This window comes from Desmodus rotundus, chromosome 9 (assembly GCF_022682495.2).
Source record: "Desmodus rotundus isolate HL8 chromosome 9, HLdesRot8A.1, whole genome shotgun sequence".
Lineage (NCBI taxonomy): Eukaryota > Metazoa > Chordata > Mammalia > Chiroptera > Phyllostomidae > Desmodus > Desmodus rotundus.
Window position 1 is genome coordinate 42,262,625 of NC_071395.1, and position 16,051 is coordinate 42,278,675.

The window sequence follows — 16,051 nt, forward strand, 5'->3', positions numbered from 1 at the left end:
ATACTCACCTGGCAAGGAAGAAGCCACGATCGCAAAGGTGGCTTTCCCAGGGTGAGGCTCACCCATTGTCGTCCAGATGTGCTGATCCCTGGGATTTCCCCAAATGTGGGAAACTCAGCTGCAGACTTTGTGGTAGTGGGGGACTGTGTTCAAGCTGTCCCTTGAAAAAATGAAAACCAAAAACGACACACGTCACAGTGGTTAACCTCAGGGAAGGGAACTGGGGGGGCAAGGGAACAGGTGAGAAGGTGCCAGACTTTTTATACTGTGCACTGGGGTACTGTTTGAAATTTTTAGCTCATATTACCAATTCAAAAAATTTACAAAGACCTGAAAAATCAAATAAAAGGTAACAAATTACCAGACTTCCAGTTGTAAAATCATTCCTGTGCCCTGGCTGGTGTAGCTCAGCGGATTGAGTGTGGGCCTGTGAACCAAAGGGTTCTGGGTTCAATTCCCACTCAGGGCACATGCCTGGATTGCGGGCCAGGTCCCCAGTTTGGGGCACTCGAGAAGCAACCATACACTGATGTTTCTCTCCCCTCTTCTTCCCTTCCCCTCTCTCTAAAAATAAATAGGTAAAATCTTTAAAAAATAAATTTATTAAAAAATCATTCCTGTAATAATAATCAATAATATAAACAAATAGCATGGTTAATAAAGATATCAATATTATTATTCAACATATCAATATTAACAAATTTATGTTAAGAATAAACATGTTTGCATTATTAAGAAATGCATATTAGGCCCTGGCTGGAGCGCCAGACGGCAAAGCAAAGGGTCACCGGTTCAATTGCCGCCAGTCAGGGCACATGCCTGGGTTGTGGGCTGAGTCTCCAGTGCTGGGGCGCGTGAGTGGCAAACACACTGATGTTTGTCTCCCTCTCTTTCTCCCTCCCTTCCCCTCTGTCTAAAAGTAAAATAAATAAAATCTTTTAAAAAATAAATCTAAAAAAAGAAGTGCATATTAAGAATCAATGTATTAATGCTACACATATGCATGCAGAATGTATGTTCATATAATGCAACTGCATGTAATGGTCTGTGCTGGCTTTGGTGATGCTCATTGGGCTTGGCCATCCAAATCTGAGTGTCTGATGAAGGAGACAAAGAAACCAGATAGTTCGCACACAGAGCAGGGGGGCTTTGATGCAGAGATAAGAAAGTCAGTGACTTTGCTTCTTTTCCTGAGCCAGATTTCAGTGTCCACTCAGTTCTGTGTGAGATCATGGGGTCCACTGGAACCTTAGCAAAATCTCACTGACTCCTCTGCCAAGTGGAGTGTGTCGCCTGGGCAACGTCTCCAAACCAGGTGTTCAACACACAGGGGACAAGCCACAGAGAAAACTGGGTCCCGTTCTTATCAGAGCGGAAATCTCAGCCGTCTGTGGGACCTGAAGCTGGGGAGGAAGTGCCCCCCCTAACTTGCCTGAGCTGGCTCAGCAGTTTGCTATCCCCCCAGGGACCTGGGGGTGGGGGTAATGTCAAGGCCACTGCATATCTGGCGTCTGTTAGGGAGGCCATGGCTCCTAGACAAAGATGATACACCCACAAGCAACTTCTGTCTCCCCTCCTCCCCGCCACCTCCCACTTCTGGGGCAACACGAGGTCTCCTGCTGGGTCAGCTGAGGGGAACAGACTGGAGCACTGGAAAACACTGCAGGCCTAGCTTTCCCGATAGTCTGGGCTGGGCGTGGGGGTCAAGCGGAAAGCTGGGCCCTGCTCTAGGGAGGTTCCTGGGAGAGAAAAGTGGAATGGGAAGGAAACGGCCCTTCTCTTGAGGAGCTACTAGGAAAGGAAAACAGAAGCGAAGAGGCTCAGACCAGGCTCCACTAATTACAGGGCCACTGACAAGAATGGCCAATGCTCACTGGACACGGACTATGCTGGGTGTGGCCCTGTGAACCCTCACAGCCCTAGGAGGTGGGGAATATCATCATCCCCCCATGGTTTTAAATAGGCTTTATTTTTAGAACAGTTTCAGGTTCACAGCAAAATCGAGGGGAAAGTACAGTGATTCCCCAGGTGCCCCCTGCCCCCAGGGCTTCAGAGCCTGCCCCACTATCAACATGGTGCCACAGAGGTGCTTTTGTTATCACTGATGCTCCGACACTGACACGTCATTATCACCCCAAGTCTGGAGTTTACACTGTGGTTTGCTCTTGGTGTTGTATCTTCTGTGGGCTCTTGGGCAGAGGCATAGTGACATGTATCTACACAGAATAGTGTCACTCCCCTCAAATCCTCTGTGCTCTTCCTGTTCATCCCTCCATCCCCCACAAGCCCAAGGTCATGACTGACATGATTTTTTTTTTATTGTCTCCACAGTTTTCCCTTTTCCTCATCACCCCAATTTAAAGATGAAGAAACTGAGCCTTGGCTGGTGTAGCTCAGTGGATTGAGCACCAGCCTGAGAACCAAAAGGTCACCAGTTCAATTCCCAGTCAGGGCACATGCCTGGGTGGCAGGCCAAGTCCCTGGTTGGGGGCATGGGAGAGGCAACCACACATTGATGTGTCTCTCCCTCTCTTTCTCCCTCCCTTCCCCTCTTTCTCAAAGTAAATCAATACTTTTTTAAAAAAAAAACCACTAAAGATGAAGAAACTGAGGTACACATTAGTGGGAGGATTTGAGTGTTTTCATCCTCAGTCCTCACCCTAGTCCTGATGCAGTGACCCCTTTCCCTGCCCCAGAGGGTCAGGGTAGAAGGGTCATAGGTACTAGTCAGGACCACACGGGTCATTGGTAATACAGGATGTTCTTCTCTGTAATCCAGGTGAGGGGAACCCTCTGATCTCTGGTTTTTGTGAGCTCCCCCAAATCAGTGAGGCCTGGCCTGGCCTCAAGCCTCTCTGAGCCTCCACTGTCCACCCACTCCCCAGCTCTCAGCTTTTGGCAGGAGAAACTGTGTAAAAAGAAATGTCTGAGACAGGTCCCAACTTTCTCATCATCACCCCGGCACTGGGGGAAGGGGCCCCAGCTGCAGAGAAGCTTTCCAGATGCTGATCTTGGCAGGCGGTGGAGTTACAGCTGCCTCGCCTCGCCTCGCCTCCTTCATCCATGGGCTTGGGGCCCACTTTCAGCTTCAGGGATGGGCTGGGAAGGCTCCCAGTAGAGGCCAGTTCCTGCCACGTCTGCACCAGATGCAGTCTTGGCCCTTCCAGCCTGGAAAGGGTGGGCTCTCTCTTCCGGACCAGAGAGGCATGCACATTTAGGGGAGAGGGGAACACCAGAGGCCTGCTTCTCTGCAAGACCCCCCAACCCAGCATAATAGTAACAGCTGATACATATATACTGTGCCAGTTATTGTCCTAAATATTTAGCAAATACCAGCCCATGAAAAGCTCACTGCAGCTGCCTCAACTAGGGAATGAGTAGACAAACTGCAGTCCAGCCTTACACAGAAGATCACTCAGGAATATATTTGGAAACACTAGTTCGGAAAGGAAGGAACTAGTTATAAATAACAACATGGATGAATCTCAATTGCATTATAAGGAGGGAAAGAAGCCACACACAAAAGGCTACATGCTGTATTATTCCATTTCTATGACGTTCTGGAAAAGATCAAACATATCTTGATTGTGCTGGTGGTTACGTAACTACATATGTTTGTGGAAACTTGCAGAACCATACACTAAAAAGGGAAGACTTTATTATATCTCAACTGTATCTTAAAACAAAAAACAAGCAAAATTCCTCCCAGCTGCCTTAAGTCAGGAAAATAGAAGTACCTCAAACAGAGGGGATTTAATACAGGGGTGGGTTACACAAGTAAAAAAACCAAAGTGTAAATAGGTTGACACTACTTAGAAATTGTCTGGTGGAAGATGCTGCCAGGAGCAGTTGGGGAGAGATACTCTGGCTTCTCCCAGCCTCCTGCTTTCCGGTCTACCCCTTGGTGCCTGCCACTAACCCGGGCAGAAGCCAGTGGACAAGGGAGATGTTGTGTGTGGGGCTCAGCCCCTAGCCATGGGGCGGGGGCAGGGTCGGAAATGGGTGATTCTGAGGGCACATAGGCTCAAGCTGGGCACAAACCCTGTGAAGCAGGGGCAAGTATACCCCATTTGACAGAGGAGGAAACTGAGGCCCAGCGAGCCCGAGCTCTGCCTGGGGTTTCAAGGCCTGAGGAGGGTTTGAATCTCTGCCAAGACCTGACTGCAGTGCTTTTTCTTTATTCCTCTAAATTCCTATTGTGGCTAAACTGAAGGGGACTACCGGTAAAAGAGAATGGAAATGGCTATGCAAATCAGGCCCAGCTTGGGGTTGGGGTGGAGGGGTGACTCAGTGGTAGACTCCTCCTCCTGGGCTTGGCATTACCCAGAAACTGAGCTGAAAACACAGAGCAGATGTTCTGGCAGGTGGTGGAGGGGCACTTTAGACAGCTCCCCCTATCGGTCAGATTCCCCCATCAAGCCTACACCCATGTTCTTCATCTCCTGAGGGCTGCACCCAATATTCCAGCCTTGACATCTGCCCTCTGTGAAAACCCTTGCACAGTGATGGAGGGGGCTAGGAATGGCCAGGTGTGCGATGACGTGTGTGCCCTCTAAATTGCTATCATGCCTATGGCCAGCAGAGATTCTTTCCAGGTCTCGAGGCTGACGCTAGAGACAAAGGCTGACGCAGTTTAGCCTTTGATCTACAGGAGTGGGCTGGACATGTTAACCTTTCACCTCCACCCAGCCTTAGGCCAAAATGCTCAAACTTTGAGCTTTTCAGTACACAGGTCTCAAGGTCATTACCTCTCTTTCATTAAGGCTCATAATCAGTATGTTGGGGGTGCGGGAAGGAAGCCCTGTGCAAAGCGCTCTCTCTACATTTCATTGTTCAATTACTATGTATGGAGAACGTACTGGGTGCCCAGCACCCTTGTTAGCAATGGGGTCCAGCAGTGAAAGGAACAAAGAACTCTGTCATCTAGGCACTGACATTCTAGTGGGGGAGACAGGCAAGCCTCAGGAAAATAAGAACATGTTTTCTGTTAGTATGTGGTGAATGTTCTGGAAACAAATGACACCAGGGAAGGCAGATGAGGAATGTAGGGTAGGAAGGAAGCAGTGATTTTAGAGGCAGTGTCACCTGAGAAGGTGACATTTGAGCAAATACCTCAAGAAAATGAGGGAGTGAGCCATGAAGATATTCAGGGAGATTGGTCCAGTCAGAAGGAATAACATGTGCAAAGGCCCTGGGGCTGGCGTGGGATTGACAGGTCTGGTGATAAGACCACTGTGACCAGAAACTGGAGGGATGGAGCCGGGGGGTAGCAGGATTGACAGGTCCTGCAGAGCCCTGTGGGATGCAGTGAGGACTTTGATTTTTGCTTTAAGAGAAATGGGAGATGTGCAGGGTTCTGAGCAGAGGAGGGACGTGACTTAACTCCTGTTTATAGGTTCCCTCTGTGGGAGGAAAAAGATGGTGGGGAGTGTAAATGAAAGGAAAGAGAACTCTGATCCTCTACACAGCTCAGTAGGGGAGGGCTTGTGTGTGTCACACTCACTAATTAGGAGACCAAACTCCAGGAAAGCTAACCACTTGCCCACGAACACACAGCCAATTAGCAGTAGTCCCTGGATTTGAACCTGTGTCTATGTGACTCCAGTGCCATTGGGTAAATAATCATGTATTGGGTATTTCATGTGCCCGTGATTTCAGGCAGATAGAGACCTTAAGACCCAAGAGGCAAAGGGAGGGCTTTCTCTGTTTCTGATAAAACTCCTGCGACAGAGCAATGAAAGAAGGAATTCACTTAAGAAACATATTTTGAGCCCCTACTGTGCTACAGGCACAGGGCTGGTGCTGGGCTATGTCAGGGAACAAGCAGGAGCCAAATTTCTGCCCTGGGGAAGTTTACACTCTAATGAGGGAGACAGACAAAAAGCATTTTTAAAAATGGGATTTTTTTTTCTTAAAAGAAGGGAAATTATATAGGATGTTAGCACATAAATACTGACAGAAAAAAAAAAATAGGGCATGAAGGGGGTCAAAAGAGCCAGGGGCGGGGACTGTAATTTTAAACGGGATGGCGGAAGCCACCCCTTGTAAAATACATTCTAAACGTATTAGAATGGAGATGACCTTTGAGGAAAGAATCCAGGGAAGTGAGGAATTGAGGCATGTGGAGCTCTGGGAGAAATACATTCTAGGCAGAAGGAAGAGTGTGGAATTTTAAACACACATCCACAGTCATTCTTTCAGGGATATTCTTGCAAAGACCCCGAGGTGGGATCAACATAAATGAGATGATGAGCAAAACATGGCAGCCATCAGGAAGGTCCAGTTTCACCCCACCCTGCCATACTCTCCCCACTTCGGCCTTTGTAACTTCTGTTCCCTCAGCCTGGAACTCATTCTTTCTTCCTCTGGACAAACTGCCGATGGACTCTCAATCCTTAATTCTCAGATTACAGCTTCAGAGAAGCCAACTCTGAGACCTTGTCCTCACCCGTTAGCTCTTTCCCTGGGTTCCCACACACCCTGAAGACTTTCCCCCTCCCCCGTTCTGATCCCTCAGCCTTCTTCACGTGCTGTGTTTCCTGGGTTGCTACTGGATTTTCCCCAGTGGTACACAGTAGGTGCCTAACTAATCATGAAGCAGCTAAGTGTCATTCCATCATTCACTATACAAAATCTAAATTCCCTGGCACAGGACAGACTTATAAATCTGCCTGTAAAATCATAAACTGGTTCTGAGAGGAAACACACAGCTGTTTGTGGTGGTGGCTTCTGCAAAGGAAACTTGAATGGGAGACGGGGACAGAGGTTGTAGAAGACAGATTTTCACTCTAGTTATCCTTTTGTAGTTTTTTTGAAAATTTCTTTAACAGATATGTGGATTACCTATGAAAACATAAAATGAATAATAAAATTCTACAAAATAAAGGACTAAAAGAACTTTTTAAATCGCAGAGTGGGGAGTTTTATTTGTTTTATTTTTTTTAAGATTTTACTTATTTATTTTCAAAGAGTGGGGAATGGAGGAAGAAAGAGGGAGAGAAACGTCAATGCGCAAGAGACACATCCATCAGTTGCCTCTCGCACACCCCCTACTGGGGACCTGGCCTGCATCCCAGGCATGTGCCCTGACTGGGAATCGAACCGGTGACCTTTTGGTTAACTGGCTGGCACTGAATCCACTGAGCCACACCAGCCAGGGGAGAGTGTGGGGTTTGAAACACAATTCACAGTTACTTTTGCAGGGACAGAATACACAATGAAGTACATTGTAAATTTTCATTAACACTTCATATAAATATCCATGTTATATATCAAATGCAACCCCCCCCCCCCACATCTTTAGCATATCATTCAATTCCTCCAGGGTCTATCGCCATCCCTGCCTTGATTCTTGCCTCACTTTGATGACAAAAGTCACCTTTAACAACAATAATAATGCTATGTATTAAGTTTTCACCTTGTGCCAAGCATGGCACGCTTTGCATCCATTATTTCATTGAAGCCCCACAACCGCCCCATTTTTCAGATAGGAAAACTGAGGATGGCTCTAATACCAAGTTCTCAGCCACTGACCTAGGTCCAGACCACACTGGCCTGCAAGTCATCAGGCCTGATCACGCAGGGAAGAATCCTGTGGGCTTGTGGCGCCCCTTGGAGGTCGTGCGGAGAACGTGGCAAAGAATCTAAAAGTGAGTTTTTGGATTTCTGTTGAGGGGGTGGGCAACGAGAGAGAGGCAATCCAGCATCTGTTGCTATCTCCTCCGAAAGTCCGGTCAGGTCTCAAGGGGGAGACACACACCTAATCTGAGGTGATTGGGGGGGACACAGACCTGTCCTGGGGGATCTAAGCGGATAGGCACTGTCCGGCAGGCTCAATCCTGAGGGCTTTCGGTAGGAGTTAAGGGCCTGAATCACGTAAACAAACAAAACCCGGGTATTGGATAGAGAAAAACCACCTCCGAAAGTCTAGGACGCTAAATGGGGGCGGGGCCTGGGCGGCGTGGCTTACACAGTCTTTTTGGGGGCATGACCCAGGAGGGCAAGGTCTACGGAAGGGGTGGGGCTTCTTGCTGTGGGGTCGCGTTCCCACGGGTCGCAGAGGGCCCTTTGGGCCAGGAGTGAAGATTGGGGTCTGGCGTTTAGTCCTGGGGTGGCGGTGGGGGCACGCGGGCCGGCCAGGCGTGGCGTTCTTGCTCTAGCAGGTCTGCTTTCGACGCCGAATCTGAGCGGTAGGCGGTGTCGCGAGCGTGACGTAATCGCTAGGCGCCGCGCGAGGCCGCACGGAGTCTTGACCTCTCAGCGTGCTGAGCTTCGCTGCAATGCTGCGGCTAGTCCGGGTCGGAGCGCGGGCCTGGCATCCGTCCGCAGGCTGCCGGGTGAGGCCGGTGACTGGGGGCGGGATCGGATGACAAAGGTTGCAGGATCCAGGAGTCGTCTCTCACTCTCGCCCACTGTTCACAGGGCCTGAACGCACTGGCGGAGGAGGCAGTGCAGCCGCGGGAGAAGCCAGAGCCTGTGGCGAGCGCGGGTGAGGTTGACCGGGTGGCCCTAGCAGGGTGGCTCCCGGGAGCTTTAACCCTTGTTCCTGACTCTTGACTTCCCAACTGCGTCAGGTCTCCAGGTACCGGTGCTGCGCAAGTGCGAGCTCCCGATACCCGCACACCGGCGTCCGGTGCAGGCCTGGATCGAGTCCCTACGGGGCTACGAGCAGGAGCGTGTGGGTCTGGCCGAACTGCACCCCGACGTTTTCTCCACGGTGCCCAGGTGAACGAGAGAAACGTGGTGAACTGAGTGGCAAAGGAACGATGAACGCGGGTTTAGGAATCAGGTTGATCTGGGCTTGAGCCTCATTTTCTCCCCCTGTCGAAAGGGGAGGACGGTTTTCCCTGCTGCAGAAGGGATAGGTTGAGAACTGAGAGCTAACATCCCCTAGGCGGTTAAGGACGCAGAACTCTGGAGCCAGTAGGGGATAAGGACGCAGAACTTCTTTCAAATCCTGCCTTCCCCCATTGTGCTTTAGTGGCTACATTCTGTCAAACATGAAGAGGTTGCTGTGGTGATAAAATGAGTTAATTCTGGCACATAATAAATTCTATATAAGTGTTGATTATCGTTGCTGTTAGTGGTTTTTGCAAGGATTTAGACATTGTGATTGCTTTTACCAATCACAAACAATGTCTAAATCCTCACTGTGGGTACGGCACAGCCTATTTACATTTTAGTTACCTAGATTTCATAACCCTAGGAAGGGGTTCTGTTACCCTTACTTTGTAGGTAAGGAAACAGCACAGACAGGTTAAAAAATTTGTCCAAGGTCATACAGCTTGTAATCTTTAGAGCCAGGATCTCAATCTTATGCTGGCCAGCTCCCAGGGATGCGTTACTGCTTGCCCAGGTGTATGATGCCTCTCCACGTGCATGGTGTCAGGCACATAATAAGTGCTATTAATTTGTTACTCTTATAGTTATTTGGGTGGTTTGCCCCTACCTGTACAGAGTCCTAATCTAGTAGAGGGTGACCAAAAAGAAAATAATGAAACCAACATATTTTGTTCTGTAAATATTTATGAAGCACCTACTATGTGCCAGATTCCATGCTAGGTGTAGTAAGTGAACACTGATGTTGCTTACATCAGTGTCGATGTTGATGTCTAGAGCAGGGGTCAGCAAATTTTTTTCTGTAAAGGGCCAGATAGTAAATATTTTAGGCTTTGCAGACTATGACATCTCCATGGCAACTACTGATATCTGCCAATGTAGTACAAAAGCAGCCATAGGTGATACATAAACAAATGAGCATGGCTGTGTTCCAGTAAAACACATTTACAAAAAGAGGCAGCAGGCCAGATGGGGCCTACCAGCCGTAGTTTTCCAACCCCTGACAGACTAGTGCTCCGGCAGCCATGTCCAGTATAGCCACATAATGTGTGATTCAAATTCTGGTAGCCACAGTTTGAAAAACAATAGGAAGAAACAAGCGAGATTGATTTCAATCATATATCTTATTTAAACTGATACAGCTAAAATACTGTCATTTCAGCATGTGGCACTGGCCACATTTTAGGTGTTCGGTAGCCACACATAGGGTCATTGTCTACCGTATGAATAGAGGGCTAAAGAGGCAAACCAATTTGTAAAGAAGGTGGCATTAAGTAAGCTGTAGTGGTGGGAAAGGAGGAAGGTGCCAGGGGGCCCCTCTGGGAGATAATGTTTAGGCCGAGACCTGTATGCTGACAAGGAACCAGCCAGGGGAAGAGTATTTCAGACAGAGGAAGTAGCAAGTGCAAAGGCCTGGAGGCCAGACTCTGTTTCACAGAATGGAGTGGAGGGGGGAGTGAAAATGGTGGATCACACAGCCCTGGAGGTGGAAAGGAGGAGCCTGGGTTTTCATCTAGTAGGGTGGGGCTGTAGGAGGGTATTAGGTGGAGGCAGACCTCTCATGTATTCTTCCTCTATAGGCTGGACATCCTGCATCAGGTCACCATCTGGCAGAAGAACTACAAGAGAATTGTAAGTGTTCAGAGTGGGGTACTGTGAGTGTCTCAAGTGGGGTGAGGTGGGCAGAGGAACCCTTGTAAGTGTGTTTTCTCTCTCAGGCACATCTTCTCTGACCTAACCATTCATTGCTGGGTCATTTGCCAGGCATTTCCTGAACACGCACTGTGCACTGGGCATTGTGCTAGTGGATGAGACAGGAGAGATCCCTGCCCTCGTGAAACTCACAGTCTAGTTGGAGAGGTGAATGTGAATCAAGTAGTCATACCTGTAAACGTATAACTACGGAAGTTTTCCACAGAAAGGGGTATTTAACCTCAGAGGTGCAGTAAGAGTAACTAGTAAAGAGGATAGTGGGGTTGGGGTGGAAGTGGTGGGAACAGCACATGCAAAGGCCCTGTGGCAGGGACTAAAAACAGCCCAGTGTGGCCTAGAGGTCAGCAGGAGCAATGGCGAGGATCTTGGATTTTATGCCAAGATCACTGAAGAAGCCATTATCAATCAGGATCTGTCTGCCTTCCATCTGCCCACCTCAGAAGCCTAGTGAGTTCTCCCGTTGCCCACACCCACCCTGGCTCCCTAGGATTGAAGTCATCAGCCTGGCATTGAAAGTCCCTCGTGATTCTCCATCCTGCACCTCTCTCTCATTCTCTCTAGCCATGACTTTCCTCAAGTTCAACCTTCCTTTCAGTTATACCCACATTGAAATCATTTAAAAAAATACTGAACAGCTACTGTGTGCCAGACAGCAGAGCCCCTGTCTTTCTGAGGCCTGTGTTACTGGAGTGGAGGAGGGAACTCCTGATCCCTTTATCCTTCTCTCAGTGCTCAGTGCTCATGTCCCAATGGAAACCCCATCTCTGTGCCTCCAGTCTGGCTCCCCGGCGGCAAGCCCATCTGCCCAGTCACCCCTATAATCCTGGACTTGTTGCCTTTTGCCTGAGATGACATCTGTCTCACAAACCTGACCTCCACAGAGCTATGCCAAGACCAAGACTAGAGCTGAGGTGCGGGGTGGTGGCCGGAAGCCCTGGCCACAGAAGGGCAGCGGGCGTGCAAGGCACGGCAGCATCCGCTCACCAATCTGGAGAGGAGGTAAGCTGGCAGGGCAGGGAGGAGGCTCCAGGCTAACTCAGGGTCTGGGTGTTTCTTTACACACATCTGGCATGATGTCTTGTTGGTCCCATTCCCTCCTCCTCATCAGCCCACCGGGGGCGGGGCCGGAGGACTCAGATCTGCACACCTCACTGCCCACATGCAGGCAGAGATCTGAGATCATCCACTTTTCCCCATCCTCCCAATCTCCCAGAACCCCCATCGCCACTCCACCCTCTGCCAGCACTGGCCTTAGCCTCTCTTATCAGACTGTGGCCACAACCCCTTTTGGCTCCACCTCCCACTTCGCCTCTTCTGGCACACACTTCACATAGCACCCAGAGGGACCTTCCTAACCCTCCCATCTCCTGAGGCCTTTGTGTGTATATGAACTCCTTACCTTGGCATTCCAGGCACTGGTGGCTTCGGACCCTATTCTGCCCAAGGAGCACTGATTTAGAGTCATCTCCCATTTGCCTGGCCAACTTGCTCATCCTTTGGATATGTTTGAGCCACGCCTTCTCCAGGAAGCCCTCCCTGACGCCCTTCAGATTCCTGCCCCCACCCCCCAGCCCCCCAGTCCTGTGCTGCTGTGCCCAGCCCCGATTCCCTCTGTGGTCAAGCCTCTGTATGAACATGAATGGTGTGGGGGTATGGGTCCTTCCATCTTGTTCCCTGCTCTACTCCCAGGGCCACACTCAGTAGAGGATGGATGCACAAGGAGATAGCCCTCACTCAGGGCTTGATGGCTGAAGAAATAGAGTCCCAGGGAGGTGAAGTCACCTGTTTCAGGTGATGCTCAATCAGGCCTCCCCTGTCCATTCCTAGCAGAGGCTGCCCTCTTTGCTGGAGTTGAGCCTGGCTGCTGGCAGCCTCCTCACCCTCACCCCCACACCTCCCATTGGAGCTAATTGTTGACCACCAAGTCCAACTGGGGCCCTCACCTGTTTACACGCCTCTGTCCCCACAGGAGGTGTTGCACACGGCCCCCGGGGCCCCACAAGCTACTACTATATGCTGCCCATGAAGGTGCGGGTGCAGGGCCTCAAGGTGGCACTGACTGTCAAGCTGGCCCAGGTACAGCCCCATCCTGTTGGAAGCCACTAGGGTCCTGGGGTGTGTGGGCTGAGGGCTGGGGAGCACAGAGGGCTTTGGTGGCTCAGGACATCTGTCCTTTCCTCCCACCAGGACAACCTGCACATCGTGGACTCCCTGGAGCTCCCAACCGCAGACCCTCAGTACCTGAAGGAGCTGGCCTGCTACCGCCGCTGGGGGGATTCCGTGCTCCTAGTGGACTTGTGAGGATGCAGGGCAGAGTAGGGGTTGGGGGCTGAGCTCCATCCTCCGCAGGGCTCACCTCCTGGCCTCTGTTTCAGAGCACACGAGGACATGCCTCAGAACATCGTGACAGCTGCATCGGAGCTTAAGACCTTCAACCTGGTCCCAGCTGTGGGTGAGTGAAGGTCACCGGTCCACCCCCAGGTCCCCAGGGAGTGCATAGGTCAGTTCATATCCTGTATCTGCCTCTTAGTCACCGAGTGGCCTTCATCAGTGACCACCCTTGCTGACCCTCAACTGGCCCAAATAGTGTGTCCGGAGAATGATGTTTTCCTTAAATGTTCTGATACCACATTTGTCCAAGCTCGTGTCACAGTGCCAGGAGTGGAGTGAACGCAAGGGCCACTGGTTGTCCCCACCTGGTTCCTTGCTCAGAGAGGCAGCGAGGCAGGAGCAGGCCTCTCCCAAGACATCACACCCACCACTGAGCTGACCAACCCCCAGAGCTCTCTCCCACTCTCCTGATTCCATGTCCTGCTGCCCCTGGGTGGCTGTGCAAGGGAGTCTCATAGACATCTTGGCTTCTCCTTCCTTCCAGTGGCTTAGGCCCCACCCCACACTGTCACCCTCCACTTCATTCAGTCAGCTCACCCAGTTGGCTCTGTCTTCAATCATATCCAGAGTCCGATCACCTCTTACCACCCAGGGCCAGCCCCCTGACTGGATCAGCACAACCTCCTCTGCCCTCATCCTGGAATAGTTGTCTCTCAGCCCCAGCTGCCAGAGGGCGCCTCTGTGAGCTCCTGAGTCCATGCACATCCCTCTGTTGCCCACAGCCCTCCATGGCTCCCACTGCCCTCAGGAAGGGCCCAAGTCCTCCCTGAGACCCACCAGATCCTGCATGACCTGGCTTGTCCCATCCTTGCCCTCCCCTCCTCCCTCTCCTCGCTCATTAACTGAAGCCACCCTGGGTACGCTTAGTACATTGTTTTTATTCACCTGCTCTGTCCTTGGTCTGTACCCATCCACTGGAGTGTGAGGTGGGAATCGTGGCCAAGCAGAGGGCAGAGTTGAGCACGTGGGAGGCTGTCAGTCAGAAGTTGATGGTTTGAACCCTTGCTCAGGGTTCCCCAGTGGTAGGCTGCTGAGCCAGGGTTTGACCCCAGGCTGCCTTGCTCTCAACCCCATCCCAGACCATGGTGTCTCTCTAAGGGGGAATGCTCCCAGGAGGATAGATAGGGGCTCCAGGTGTGGGGTACAGACCCACCTTGACTGCACTCCCTGCTCCCCAGGCTTGAACGTGCACAGCATGCTGAAGCACCAAACGCTGGTCCTGACCCTGCAGACTGTCGCCTTCTTGGAGGAGAAGCTGCTCTGGCACGACTCACGCTACACGCCCCTCTACCCCTTCCACCTGCCCTACTCTGACTTCCCCTGAGCCCCACTCTGTGCTCCAGGGCCCATCAGATGCCTTCCTTTCTACACCGCTCTTCATAGCAGATACCTGCTCTGAGCCAGGCCAAAACTGGCCGGTTTGGGGGCCTTGTGCCCACCCTGCAAGAGTCCAGGCTCCCAGTAGGAAGCTGAGGCCATGAGGAGTGGCTGGGCCAGCCAGGCAGGCGTCCTGACTGGGAAGACAGCCTGATCAAGCTCCTGCCCAATTCTCTCTTTTCTGTTTTTAACATAAACTTTACTTTTTTAATTACAAAGGAGAAACAGCAGCTCATTGCCATGTTGTGAATAATTCCACCTGGCAAGTCAGGCTCTTTCCCCGGTGCTGGGCACTGCCGGTACCTCTGACCTCAAGGGGCGACCTCAGTGCTGTTTACAGAAGTGACCCAGAATCAAATTCCCTGGGGTGACTCAGCCCCCAGGAACTCACAGAGGAGCAGGAGCACTGCCCTTCCCCAGGAAGCTGCTCCTGGCGCCTCTTGGCTCCGGGCACTGTCATATGCTTGCTTTCCTGGCAGGGTGTGTAGTCCCATTTGTTAGGGTCCTTCAGTTCCATGTGCAGGCTCGATTCCACAATTAGGTGCCATATGCAAACCTGAGCTTCCATCACAGAGGTTTCCCCGAGTACAGACTCAGAATCAGTGTGGTCAGTAAATGGGAGAATAAACACATTTTTAAAAAAACATCAAACTGGTACGCTAATTCTTGAGTCTGCTGATGTTATTTGCCCCCAAGTTAATTTTTTTAATAGTCATAAAACACTGTAAAATAATGTGGCCGATTTCTTTGAAGTCAGCCAGAACAGTCATCTGCGTGTGTGGGGCCAGCCAGGCCAGGCAGCCACAGTGACCACCCATCAGCTGGGCTGTCCCTCACCAAAAACATCTCTGGAATGCCTCTCTTGGGAGTGACTTCAGATCTTGAAACACATTCTTTGAAAATCCTCATTGCACATAAAATTTGATCCTTAAAGCACCAGATTTGACTAAGTTAAAAAATCACTTGGACCCACTGGTAAGAAGGGGTGCAAAGCCTGAGCAGGAAATGCTGTGTGGGCTTCAGCCAAACTTGCCTGCCTCTCCCTGTGCCTCTGGCCGGCCCTGCAGGGCCTCAAGGCTTAAAGTAAGACCCAGCTATTGTCCTGATAGCACCTAGCCTGGTCTACTCATAACTGGAAGTCAGGGCCCAGTTGTTGCCATCACAGCCATCAGGAAACAGGGTAACACCAACCCCTGCTCAACATTTTCAAAAAATGGGCCAGAAACTTTTCCTGTACTGGAATCCCTCAGCCAGATCAGAATGGAAAAAGGCATCGGAAAAAAAGATCTGACATCTAGAACATACTTTTCAATCATTGCGCGTTGGGGGGGAGTGTTCAAGCTGCCATAACAGTACTACAGGTTGGGAGGGGCTTCAACGAGCCATGTATCAGCTCACAGTTCTGGAGGCTGGAAGTCCAAGATCAACCCGTATGTTGGAGAATCGGCCCCATACTGTGCCCCTAGCTTCTGGTAATTTGCTGGCCATCCTTGGTGTCCCTTGGCTGGTAGACATATCACCCCAATCTCTGCCTTCATCTTCAAATGGGATCCCTGTGTGTATGTGTCTGTGTCCAAGTTTATCCTTTTTGTAAGAACACCAGTTATGTTGGGTTAGGGCACCCTAATGACCTCATCTTGACTTGATCGTCTTCAAAGACCCTACTTCCAAGCAAGGTCACATTCACAGGTACTAGGAATTACGAGTTTCTTCCTATCTTCCTCCCTCCCTC

The 16,051-nt window shown here is 50.6% G+C and overlaps 1 protein-coding gene and 1 non-coding gene across 2 annotated transcripts; both read left to right on the forward strand.

Moving 5' to 3' along the window:
* On the forward strand, positions 1–164 carry LOC112301604 (U1 spliceosomal RNA). Its single transcript, XR_002974505.1, has one exon. It is a non-coding gene; the product is annotated as a U1 spliceosomal RNA (small nuclear RNA).
* Positions 165–8,042: 7,878 nt separating this feature from the next.
* On the forward strand, positions 8,043–14,964 carry MRPL4 (mitochondrial ribosomal protein L4). The gene is made up of 9 exons (XM_024557082.4): positions 8,043–8,336; positions 8,422–8,488; positions 8,574–8,724; positions 10,419–10,470; positions 11,433–11,550; positions 12,521–12,627; positions 12,739–12,848; positions 12,927–13,003; positions 14,121–14,964. Exons 1-9 carry the CDS (start codon positions 8,280–8,282, stop codon positions 14,264–14,266), a joined length of 885 nt encoding a protein of 294 aa, XP_024412850.1. The 5' UTR covers positions 8,043–8,279; the 3' UTR covers positions 14,267–14,964.
* Positions 14,965–16,051: the final 1,087 nt, after the last annotated feature.